Below are 12298 nucleotides of genomic sequence, written 5' to 3'. Positions count from 1 at the left end.
TAGCTTCTGCTTTGAGGTAGAGGATACACGTAAATGAATAAGCAACGGCAAAAAATTTTGTAGTATTTTTATTGCATTAGCCCTCCTATACCCCATCCCAAGAGTAAGGCCATCTAATTTCATTATAGAAAATGGGAGAAATTACGTTTATTATAACACTTTATTTTTATCTATTTCATTAAAGAAGAAATGATCTGTAATATAAGGATGAAAAATTTTCAGTGTCATTGTGTTCATGAAATGTATATTTGAATTTTTGAATAGATTATTTTAAGTATATGTGTGTGTGTTGCTTTCATTAAAGCAATGTAATGATGTTTATGATACAGTTCAATATATGTGTTCCTGAAAAATCTCAAAGGCTGGGGTAGGTGTTTGGCTTACCTGTTAAGTTGTCCTCTCTGGAGAAACCTGGGTTTGGGTCTTGGCTCTAACTCCCAAATCCAGATTCCTGTTTTTTGTTTTGTTTTGGTTTTTGACAGAGAGAGAGAGAGAGACAGAGAGAAAGGTCTTTCTTCCTTCCCAACTGATACATCAGAAGTGGATTTTTATGTAAAAGGAAGGGAGAGGACTTGGGATTTCTTTTTTTTTTTTTTCTTTTTTTTGACAGGCAGAGTTAGACCTTGAGAGAGAGAGACGGACAGAAAGAAGAGGAGCAGCTGGGACAGAACCAGCGCCCAGCCAGGACTAGAACCTGGAGTGCCGGCGCCACAGGCAAAGGATTAGCCTAGTGAGCCACAGTGCAGGCTAGCTTCCTGTTAATGTTCTGACTCTGGGAGGCAGCAAGGGGATAGCTCAAGTGGTTGGGTCCCTGCTATCCATGTAGGAGACCTAGATGACAGTACTGACTCCCAGCCTAGCCTGAGCCTCGTCATGCTGGCATTTGGGGAGTAAACCAATCAATAATAATCTCTCTGACTGCTTCTGTCTCTTTGCCTCTTAAAAAAAATAAAATAACCAAACTCACAGGTACAAAATCATAGGTCTGGGGAAAACATGGATAAGGTAGACTGTTCAACAGAGTACTAAAATAAAGCATCATGAAAATACTAAGTGCAAAATTAATTCTGACACATATTAAGCACCATAGCCTGTCACTTAACGAGCTTTAAACTGGAGCTTGTGCTTCATATTTTGAGGTAGTTTCTTGAATATATTTGTGTCTGTAGAAACCAATTTTATGGGGAAGAAAAAATAAAGGAGACATCAGTAAAAAAACAAAAAAGGGAAAGAAGAAATCAATTTTGTAAAAATTGATGAGCCGGTATGGAAAAACTGAATACAAAAAGTGCCTTTAAAAAAAAAAAAAGATTTTATTTATTTGAAAGACAGAGAGGCAGAGACAGAGAGAGAGGTCTTCCATCCACTGGTTCATTCCTCAGATGGCTACAACAGACGGAGCTGCGCCAATCCGAAGCCAGGAGCCAGGAGCTTCTTCCCGGTCTCCCATGTGGGTGTAGGGGCCCAAGGACTTGGGCCATCTTCTGTTGCTTTCTCAGGCCATAGCAGAGAGATGAATTGGAAGAGGAGCAGCCGGGACTAGAACCGGCGCCCATATGGGATGCCAGCACCTCAGGCCAGAACATTAACCTGCACCACAGCACTGACCCCTGGATTAAATTATTTCTAAGTGTTATTTCTGTTAAGCCATGATCAGTTATTTATGTGAATTAGTCTGATTTTGAAAGCCTGAAAATGGTCTGTTTTAGAATAAAATGACTTAAATTTTTTTCAAGAATATATAAGAGGCCTGATTCTGAATTTGTATTGTGTACTTACTAATGCACACCATTTTTTAAATTGTTTATTCCCCCTGCCCCTTTTAAAGTGTTGAAAATGCTGTTTACTTTTTGATGTCTTTGGTTGAGTCTGAAACTCATGTTTTACTTGCTTATGCTTGCAGAAGGTATCTTTGGAAAAACATTCAAGTAACTGGCAATATTGTATTCAAGGAACACAACTGGAATGGGAAGGAAACTTGAATGTTCCATGTGCTCTGAACAATGAACTATTGGAGATAAAGTGAATTACATTTCAAAAAGAAAAATGAAATACAAGTGCTTAGGAACAGAAGAGAGGTTGATTCATCCTGTCTATTAGGACCTCTGTGATCAGCTTAGCATCCGCAGTACTAGAATATCTTGTGTGACCTCCATGATCAGCTTAGTGTTGTCCCAGATTATCTTGGCACTTAGCATACAGTTTGGTGTGTATTATGGCAGGTACATACAAACAGAAAGGTAACTGATAGATTTATCGTGCATTTTCTTTATTAGAAGAAGAGATTTATCAACAGTGTTTGACTCTTTTGATTAAATTGGAAATTATAATATCAGCACTGGATTTTTTTCCCCATGAACATCATAAAATCATTCTTCCTAATCTTGCTATTTTTGTTTTCTTTTAGTTGATGCTGATGAAATTAAAAGGCTAGGAAAGAGATTTAAGAAACTTGATTTGGACAATTCTGGTTCATTGAGTGTGGAAGAGTTCATGTCTCTGCCTGAATTACAACAGAATCCTTTGGTACAGCGAGTAATAGATATATTTGACACAGATGGGAATGGAGAAGTAGACTTTAAAGGTAAGAAAGTAAGATTTTTTTAAATGACAATTTAGACAACCTCTGTGCTGGCTCTATGTATAAAAATAATTGGAAAATGTTTTTCTTAAATATATCCTTGGTAATCTTATAAATTATGTTAAAATCTGAAAATTTTGGATATTGTACCTTAATGAACTAAGATCCTTACTTTTTGGTTCATAAATGATCAAGTTGTCTTTTAGGGTAGTCTACAAAATGGAGGGAATTAGTATTTCCTTTGTTTTTAGAAGATTAATCTTAGTTTAGGACAATTTACAATATTAGAAACTGAATTTAAAGAAGAAACTTAAACAATGAGACCAACACTAAAAAATATAAGAAGTAGTAATTAGGATGTGAACATTATATTAGAACAAGATTTATTTATTTTAGTTAATTTAGGTTTTACAAACAATGGTGCTTTTAAAATTAAAATGATGCATAATTTTTTATTTAATTCTGGATTTACAAATAAGTAAACATTACTTTTCTATAGGGATAATGGATTTTGTTATGTTTATTTGGGGAATTAAATTATAAGTTGAAGGGACCAAAAACTGATTATGATTTAGTGCTTAGCAGGCAATGAAGAAGAATGACCTTTTGTCATGAACTTCCCACAGCGTACATATATTTTTTTTAAGATTTATTTATTTATTTGAAGGCAGAGCTAAAGAGAGGGAGAAACAAAGTTTCCATCTGCTGGCACACTTCCTGAATGGCCACATCGGCCAGGATGGGGCCAGGCTGAAGCCAGAAGCCAGAAATTTCATCCGAGTCTCCCATGTGGGTGCAGAGGCCCAGGGATTTGAGATCTTCCACTGCTTTCTCAGGCACATTAGCAGAGGGCTGGATTGGAAGTGGAGGAGCTGGGACTCAAACTGGTGCCCATACAGGATGCTGGTGCCACAGGCAGCAACTTAACCCACTGCATCACAGCATCAGTTCCTCCTCTCTCCCCCCCAGCACATTTAACCAATTCTGAATTTTGGAACGGAAGTCCACAATTATTTTTTATTATGAAACAAGTATTAAACATTTTTTTAAAAGATTTATTTATTTATTTATTTGACATGCAAAGTGAGAGAGAGGTATCTTCTATCCTGTGGTTCACACCCCAAATGGCCTCAGTGGCCTTGGTTGGGCGAAGCTGAAGCCAGGAGCTTCATCCATGTCTTCCACAGGGTTGGTAGGAACTAAGTACTTGAGTGATCATCTGCTACTTCCCAAGGGCTTGAGCAGGGAGCAAAGTGGAATAGTCAGGACTCTATAATCAGTACTCTGAAATGCCCACCCCATAGTCTTTTTTTTTTTTTAAAGCCCTTTTTGCAGTCATATTCTAAAAGGAAAGAGTTTAAATAAAGAATATGTTTTTGAGTGTTATGCTTTGTGGTACTAAACAAATATTTGTTCATATTGATTAATCTTAGCATCCCAGGTTCAAATAAGAAAAAACATATGTCAGAAGAACTTTGGCATTTTCAGTTTTAAGTACTGCTAATGATAATAATTTATTTTGTGGCAAGGAAATACCCTCTGTGAGTTTTTAAGGTAAATTTTTTAATGCAAAAAACTGAAAATTTTTATTTTCACTCTTATTCAGAATTCATTGAAGGAGTCTCTCAGTTCAGTGTCAAAGGAGATAAGGAACAGAAATTGAGGTGTAAGTATTTGTCTTTACTGACTTCTTTTTCCATCTCTTCCATTACCATTCCATGCTGTATTATAAACTACTTTTAAAATCTTCTGAAAGATCTCTTTTATTCCAGATTTTTAGAGATAACAGAAATTTCACCTTCCGGTGAGAATCCTTACAGGATATTTGAATTGTATGTTATTGCTGCTTGTTGCTTCTGTATTTAGGAAGGTGCCATCTCCATAGTCATAATTCTAGATGTTTGGCAGTTTACTCTCCTTTCTCAAAAGTGTTCACTTAGTGATTGTCTTATAATTGCCATGAATGTTCCCTCCTCTTTTCAGTTGCTTTCCGTATCTATGACATGGATAAAGATGGCTATATTTCCAACGGGGAACTCTTCCAGGTGTTAAAGATGATGGTGGGGAACAATCTGAAAGACACACAGTTACAGCAAATTGTAGACAAAACCATAATAAACGCAGATAAAGATGGAGATGGAAGAATATCCTTTGAGGAATTCTGTGCAGTAAGTAAAAAGGAGCTGGTTCTTCTATTTGTTATGTTTCAAAAACATGCTTTCAAAGCCTATGTACATAAGGGAATTTCTTAAAGATATTTTGCCCTAAAAATTTATATATGTGATTTTTATTTCAAAGTTCCATATTCAGTTTAAAATGTGTGCATTTGATAATTGTTAGTTATAAAATTGTTATTCTCAGGATATAGTGCACTCAGATAAGATGCCAAAAGAAGTACTAGTAACTTATTTATTGTTGATAGCTTCCAGGTTACAAGTAGGTTGTAATCTTAAGGTTTATTTAAAAATAAACATGTTTCAAAATACCTTTTTAGGAAGACAGATTATGAATTTTTTGCTGAGAATACTAGAAACTTGGCTTCATGGGAACAAAATGACTTACCTGCTAAGCTCTGTGTGAAGGTGGTGATGACACTAACAGGAAGTCCTACAAAATGAACTCTGTGGAAGCTGGGACAACAGCCCGACTTCCCAGCTTATTGCCTTTCTTCAGTGAATCCAGGGATTTACTATGAATCATTGCATCCAAACTGGAACTTGACCACTCAGCTTCTCTTCTCTAATTATTCCCATACAACAAAGATAGGAGCTTTTGGATGTGTTAGAAAGATTTTTGCCTGCATGCTAACGCTACCACAGAATACAAGAGTAGCCACAGTAGAACCAAAGATAACAGAAGGTTTTGAAATTTCTCCATTCATTTATGACTGAATACTTTTTTTCAGCAAAATTTATATATTTATTTGAAAGGCAGAGTTAGAGAGAGAGGTCTTCCATCCACTGGTTCACTCCCCAAGTAGTCACAGCTGTTGGAGCTGGGCTAGTCTGAAGCCAGGAGCCAGGAGCTTCATCCAGATTTCCCAGTGGGTACAAGGGCCCAAGGACTGGTCCATCTTCTGCTGCTTTCTCAGGTGTATTAGTAGGGAGCTGGATCAGAAGTGGAGCAGATGGAACTTGGACTGGCACACATATGAGATGCCAGCATTGCAGGCGTCAGCTTTACCTGCTACACCACAGCATACTGGCCCCAACTGGGTACTTCTATAGGAAGATTTCCTGTCTCTTTTTATTTTTCAATTTAACACGGGGGAAAAACAGGTGACTTAGATAGTTGTGTATTAAGAGTTGAAGTGATTTCAGTAGAAGTTAATATTCTTTTTTTTTTTTTTTTTTTAATTTTTGACAGGCAGAGTGGATAGTGAGAGAGAGAGACAGAGAGAAAGGTCTTCCTTTGCCATTGGTTCACCCTCCAATGGCCACCGCGGCCAGTGCGCTGTGGCTGGCGCACCACGCTGATCCGATGGCAGGAGCCAGGTGCTTATCCTGGTCTTCCATGTGGGTGCAGGGCCCAAGCACTTGGGCCATCCTCCACTGCACTCCCTGGCCACAGCAGAGAGCTGGCCTGGAAGAAGGGCAACCGGGACAGAATCCGGTGCCCCGACCGGGACTAGAACCTGGTGTGCCGGCGCCGCTAGGCGGAGGATTAGCCTATTGAGCCGCGGCGCCGGCCTGAAGTTAATATTCTTTTAGCATCTTCTTTCATCATAAGGGAGTTCTTATTTTTGTGTTTTGTTTCACCAAATGAGGTGGTACTGTAGTATAAAGCACAGATCACATCTTTTTGGAAGAGTTTGATAGATTTGAGACTATAGATTCTGACCTTTGCCAGGAAGTACTGCTACGTATCTGCTATCCCTTCCATTTCTCCTCCTTGCCAAAGATCACTGACAGACTCCTGTGATAGGGTTGACATGAGACTAGGCGGTAGTGGCATCATAGATGTAGCCATTTTCAAAAGAAGGAAAGAAGAAATCCCAAGCCTTGGGGGAACAAAATAAATGGGAAACTCTGGGACGAAGTGCTATGGAAAGGATGCATATAAATGAAGACTGCTTTTGGTCAGTAAACAAAATGTAGCAGATACAAGATCACTTGTCAATGGAAGGAAATTAAAATACAACTTTTCATAGGAATATGGCTATTATTTACACTGAAGAAATAAGCTAAGTTTTTGAATTTGTTTTCTAATATTTGTGATAAATAGCTTTGTATTTTTGAGGGGTATAGTTTATGAATGAGGAAAAATGTCTGTTTTATATTTGAAACTAACTTTCCTAAAATTCATCAGGCCCCTAAGTTTGGCTTCATTGAGTTCTTTTTTTTACTTCTCAAGCTATGACAGTGAAAAAGATGGGAAAAGTTAGCCTAAAAGATTACATACTGTATATCTACTCTAAAAATTTTCAGAAGCAGGTGGACAATGTGGTACGACAGATTAAGCCACTTCTTGGGAATCCCGCATCTCACATCAGAATGCTTGTTTTTTTCCCAGCTACTACTTTTCCAACTCAGCTTCCTGCTAATGCCATTGTAGGAGGCATCAGATAATGGCTAACGTGCTTGTACCCCTACCAGGAGACCCAAATGAAGTTCCAGGCTCCTGGCTTTAGCCTGGCCCAGCCCTGTTTGTTGTGGGCATTTGAGGAATAAACCAGTAAATGGAACATTGATTCATTCTCTCTGTCTCTATCTACCTGTCTCTCTCATTGACAATCTGCCTTCAAGTACGTGAAAAGAAACACTAAACATTTTTTTCAGAGAATTTCTAGATGTTAGTGACAGGATGAAAGTTGATGTGTTGAACACTTGTTTATTTTTGCTTTCTTTTAAAACTCCAATAAAATGAGATGGATTGATTCATCCTAGCTGGAAATGGAGGAGAGTCTGTAGGCTGGGAAATATGAGGCAGTGTGTGTGTGTGTGTGTGTGTGTGTGTGAGAGAGAGAGAGAGAGAGAGAGAGAGAGAGAGAGAGTTGATGAATGAAGTGAGAATAAACATATGTGCATGTTGACACCTCTGTCTAGCCTGCTCTGGACCTGACTCTGTGGCAGCTAAACTTAACACTTTCCAGGCCAGAGAGAGGAAAGCTTTCTTGAGAAATCTTAGCTCCTTAAAGAAATGATCCCAATATATCATGCCAGTGTAGCTTACAGTCAGCAGCCCCATCATGTACACGGAGGTCCAAGTGTTCTTTCCACAGAAGTAGCACCAAGGATCACCAGAGAGTGGAGGAAAACCTCTACTGAGGAACACAGAAAGAAAAAGGAGGGAAGAAGCAGGTTAGGCAAAGCCAGTAAAATCTTTAAAAGCAAAATGAAATCCTGTCGTCATTATTCTCAGGGATATAATATACTGACTCTTGAAGGAAAATTGGATGATATATAGAAGAGCTCTTTATATTTAGAGATCCACTTTAAGAGTTGTGACATCTGGATTTGTGGGGTTTCAGAAGGAAAAATAAAATCGTCAAAAAGAAATCAAGAAAATACCTCAAAACCAGGAATAGTATATTTCCTGACTGAAAGGACCTGCTGAGTTCCTAGCATAGTTAGTATAAACAAATAATATGGACCTAGGCACCTTGTCATGAAATTTCAAAACAGAAGTGGTTCTGTGCATTTACCAAGCTGAGGTGGTAGTGTGGAGGATGAAGAGGAGCTTCATAAAACAATCAAGAATCATGATGGTGAAGTTTCTCAGCAGAATGGGAAAGCAGAAGATGGTGGAGCATTGCCTTTGCAATTCTGAGGGACACTTACTTCCAACCTAAACTTCCCTACAAACTCAATGGCATTAGAGGTAAAATGAAGTCATCTGTAGGTTTGTAAGGCGGCCCTTTTTTGGAGACCATTTGGAGGATGTGCTTCCATGGATTAAGGGTGCAAAAAGAAGCTAGTTGAGGGGATCCAGGAAGCAGAGGATCTAACATAAGCAAGGTGGAGCAGGGGACTCCAGGTGATGGTGAAGGAAGATCCAAAAAGGATGGACCTAGAGTGCAGGTGAGGTTGGAACAGGTCCAAAGACTTAGGAAGTGCTTCTCAGACAGGATAGAATTACATGATTTATTTGTATTTTTTAAAAAGATTTATTTATTTGAATGCAAAGTTAGAGAGGGAGAGATCTTCCATACACTGGTTTACTCCCCATATGGCTGTAACAGCCAGGACTGGGCTAGGCTAGGCTGAAGTCAGAAACACAATCCAGGGGCCCAAGTATTTGGACCATCTTCGACTGCTTAGCAGGGAGCTGGATAAGAAATGGAGCAGTTGGGACTCAAACAAGTGCTCCTGTGGGATGCGGATGTTAAAAGTGTAGCTTAACCTGTTGTACCACAGTGCTAACCCCATATTTGAATACATCTAACAAGTTTAGGGTTGAATTAATCATAAATTCATAGAACATTTATCAAAGGAAAACATCTGAAAATTGTCAACTGTACCAAAATTAATATGCAGAAAAGAATAAGTAATCATACTCTGTGTGCCTTCCTGGCCGGCTCTTAACAATATTTGATATAGTCATAACAATGTAAGACTGAGTTTCTGTCTAATCAAGGTAAAGATAACTGTTGGAATGGTGCAACAAGTGAGGAGTTATGGGGTTAGAAAATCAGAGGTAGAGGAGCACGGGAGTTAAATCTTCGCCTTCCATTATGGGAAGTCAGTAGAAAATAGGAAAAGCTTTAAAATTAAGGAAAAGTGACATGGGGGTGTCATTTGGAGATCTGGAGGTAAACAATGAAAGTCAGCTGAAAGTTTTAAGTGGTTGCCTCTGCTTAAAATGAAAGAGTAGCGAACTGCTGTTTTCATCACAGTGCTTGTAGAATTAATTGGCTCTTTGTGCTTGATTTTTCAAATAAAAGTTTTAAAAAATAACATAGATGTAACTGTACTCAACAACACGGATTAAACTCACGAAGTTGAGTTAAAGCAGCTGAGCATTAAAGAGATTCTCTTTATAAGATGTACGAAAAGAGGGGCTGGCACTGTGGCATAGCAGGTAAAGCTTCCGCCTGCAGTGCCAGCATCCCATATGGGCGCCAGTTCATTTCCTGGCTGCTCCATTTCTGATCCTGCTCTGTTTGGCCTGGGAAAGCAGTAGAAGATGGCCTAAATCTTTGGGCCCCTGGCATCTGCATGGGAGACCCAGAAGAAGCTCCTAGCTTCTGGCGTTGGATTTGCCCAGCTCCAGCAGTTGTAGCCATTTGGGGAATGAACCATCAGATGGAAGAACTCTCTCTCTAACTCTACCTCTCATATAAACAAATAAATCTGATAAACTGAACTGTGTGTTAAAGGTCAAAATGATGGTTATAGCACTTGTGTGTGTTGGGGGTGTTGCTGGGGTTTGAGGTAAGAAGAGGGGAGAAGGCCTGTGCCTGGAAGGGAGCCAGAGAGAAATTCTGGTAAGAGTGTAAATGTTGATTACTTGTGTGTTCATTTTGTGAAATTTCATCAGAATGTGGACATTTTTAACTTAATGTTCTCACTTTACATAGGTTATACTTAATAAAACATCCCCCTAAAATAAAACAGATGATTACACTTCTAGATTACCATGTCAGTATTCTCTGAGATATATGAATATATAAATCTACATATATTTATCTCCATGCAAAAGTAATGTGCAGGACATTTTATTCATCTTCAACTCTAATATCCTCTAGGAGACTGACAGTGAAGGTCATGTTTTATTTTGGGGGGTAATTTTTATGGTAACATCTGGTTATCTTGTGATACTAGATTTGTAGAGTAGGGCCCAACAAACTACAGAGCAGGCTGAATTCTGTCCGTGACTTGTTTTTCTTTGTGTTTGAGATAAGAATGGTTTTTACATTTGTATTTATTTTTCATTTATTTGGAAAGCAGAGTTAGAGAGAGGGAAAGAGAGATCTTCTGTCTGCTGGTTTATTCCCCAAATGGCCACAAGGGCTGGGGCTGGGCCAGGCAGAAGCCAGGAGCCTGAAATTCTATCTAGGTCTCCTCTAGACTCAAGCATACGGGCCATTTCCACTAGCTTCCCAAGCACATTGGCAGGGAGATGGTTCAGAATAGATAGGTCTCGACCCAGTGCTTGTATGGGATGCAGGCATCATAAGCAGTAATTAACCCACTGTGCCACAATGCCATTTCCCAATTTTTACAGTGTTGTCTTTTTAAACAAAAAAGAAAATGTAGAAGAAACTATGTGGCCTACAAAGCCTAAAATATTTACTGTCTGGCTCTTTACAGAACAAGTGTCCTCACCCTTACCCTAGACTACAGAAAAATAGTCTAGATCCTAGGAGAAAGGAGCTATGAAAATTCTACTGGTGACCATTCAAAAAATTGTTTTTAAATATGCTTCTTGAGCAGTTTCAGAAGCATATTTAAAGTTTTTTTGAACTGCTCAAATAATGTTTTTTTAGAATTATAGTTTCGATAAGATGGTTAGCAACTAAAAAGTAGTTTCTCAAATATTGTTAAGCTGGATTTGTTCTATCTTTGCAGGTTGTAGGTGGCCTAGATATCCACAAAAAGATGGTGGTAGACGTGTGACTCTTCAAAGAGCACCACCCAACACTTTTGCTTTCTTCTCCATCTCTGAAGATCTGCTCAAGACGTCCAGCAATGCTCTCTGTGTATTTAAATGGAAGTATTTTTCTCTGTGAAGCCACATTTTCCAACATGAGCCTCATGAAGCCAACTAAGTGTTATTGAACTCTTACTCTCTCAATAACTCAGTGTAGCACTTTAAAGTCTGAAGGACAGCAGCATGAAAAGAGCATATCATTGTGGTGGAGAAAGGGAAGGGTTGGCTTTTTAATTTATTTTTCTTCATCTTTTATAACAAGAAAGTATCTATATATACATATGTAAATATTTATATATAGATATATGTAGCTTTCTATATATGTAGTAGGTTGGCTTTTAATTTAATATACTTGATTCAGAAACAAAATGATAGAGTACAAAAGTGCCAAGCAGAACATACAGCATCCTTACTTTTATTTCACACAGTTTTATATATAGATAGAAGATTGTACAATTTGAACCAGGTGTTAGGCCAGCTATTTTCCTTTTTCTGTGCTTTCTCCTTTGAGAGATTGACAAAGCATTTGTTAACGTCCTATTATTTTACCTTAATTACATTTTTGTAACAAAAGTGTCTAACTTTATTTATACCTACGAATATATTTCTAGGGACTGTGTCTCATTTCTAAGCAGCTTTAAATCCATCTCTGCTTGAGGAGAAAGTATAGTTCAGTGCTACTGCCAAGAGCTAGTTCTTGTGTTCATATAGTAACTGCATAATGCTATGGCTGCTTCATTCTGTTACTTAGTAACTAGGAGCCGTTGCATTTATCAGATGTCCCCGAATAAATGTTACCAGTTGTGATTCTCTATATAAAGGCCAGAAGCTATCTGAGGCAATCATGATTTATCTGATGGGTTATTTTATGAAGGATACCTGAAGTAATCATGTAACTGCTTAGGACATCCATTTGTTTCATTACATGGGTAAAATAATTTGTCATTAAACTTGTGTTTGAACCATGAATTTCCCTTCTGTGTTGCACAAGACTTTGCAGCTAATCTTTAAAAATGGTGATATTTAACGTGCATGTATGTATCTAGACACCCACATATATTTGTGATTCAAATGGGAGAAATCTTGCTAATCTATATGCCACAGAAGAGCAAAATTTATCTAAAT

At 38.2% G+C, this 12298-nt stretch overlaps 1 protein-coding gene across 1 annotated transcript in view; it reads left to right on the top strand.

The window, feature by feature from the left end:
- The window catches only part of PPP3R1 (protein phosphatase 3 regulatory subunit B, alpha), an 83486-nt gene extending 71857 nt beyond the window's left edge, over window positions 1–11629 (top strand). The window contains exons 3-6 of the mRNA XM_062209561.1: window positions 2408–2584; window positions 4188–4247; window positions 4565–4749; window positions 11092–11629. Of these exons, the coding sequence (XP_062065545.1) occupies window positions 2408–2584; window positions 4188–4247; window positions 4565–4749; window positions 11092–11139 (470 nt within the window). The 3' untranslated portion in view covers window positions 11140–11629. The remainder of the gene's footprint in view (window positions 1–2407; window positions 2585–4187; window positions 4248–4564; window positions 4750–11091) is intronic.
- Window positions 11630–12298: the final 669 nt, after the last annotated feature.

Source organism: Lepus europaeus, chromosome 13 (genome assembly GCF_033115175.1).
Source record: "Lepus europaeus isolate LE1 chromosome 13, mLepTim1.pri, whole genome shotgun sequence".
In the NCBI taxonomy this organism is placed as follows: Eukaryota; Metazoa; Chordata; class Mammalia; order Lagomorpha; family Leporidae; genus Lepus; species Lepus europaeus.
The sequence above is the reverse complement of the archived record's forward strand: the minus strand, read 5'-3'. Positions and strand labels throughout refer to the sequence as shown.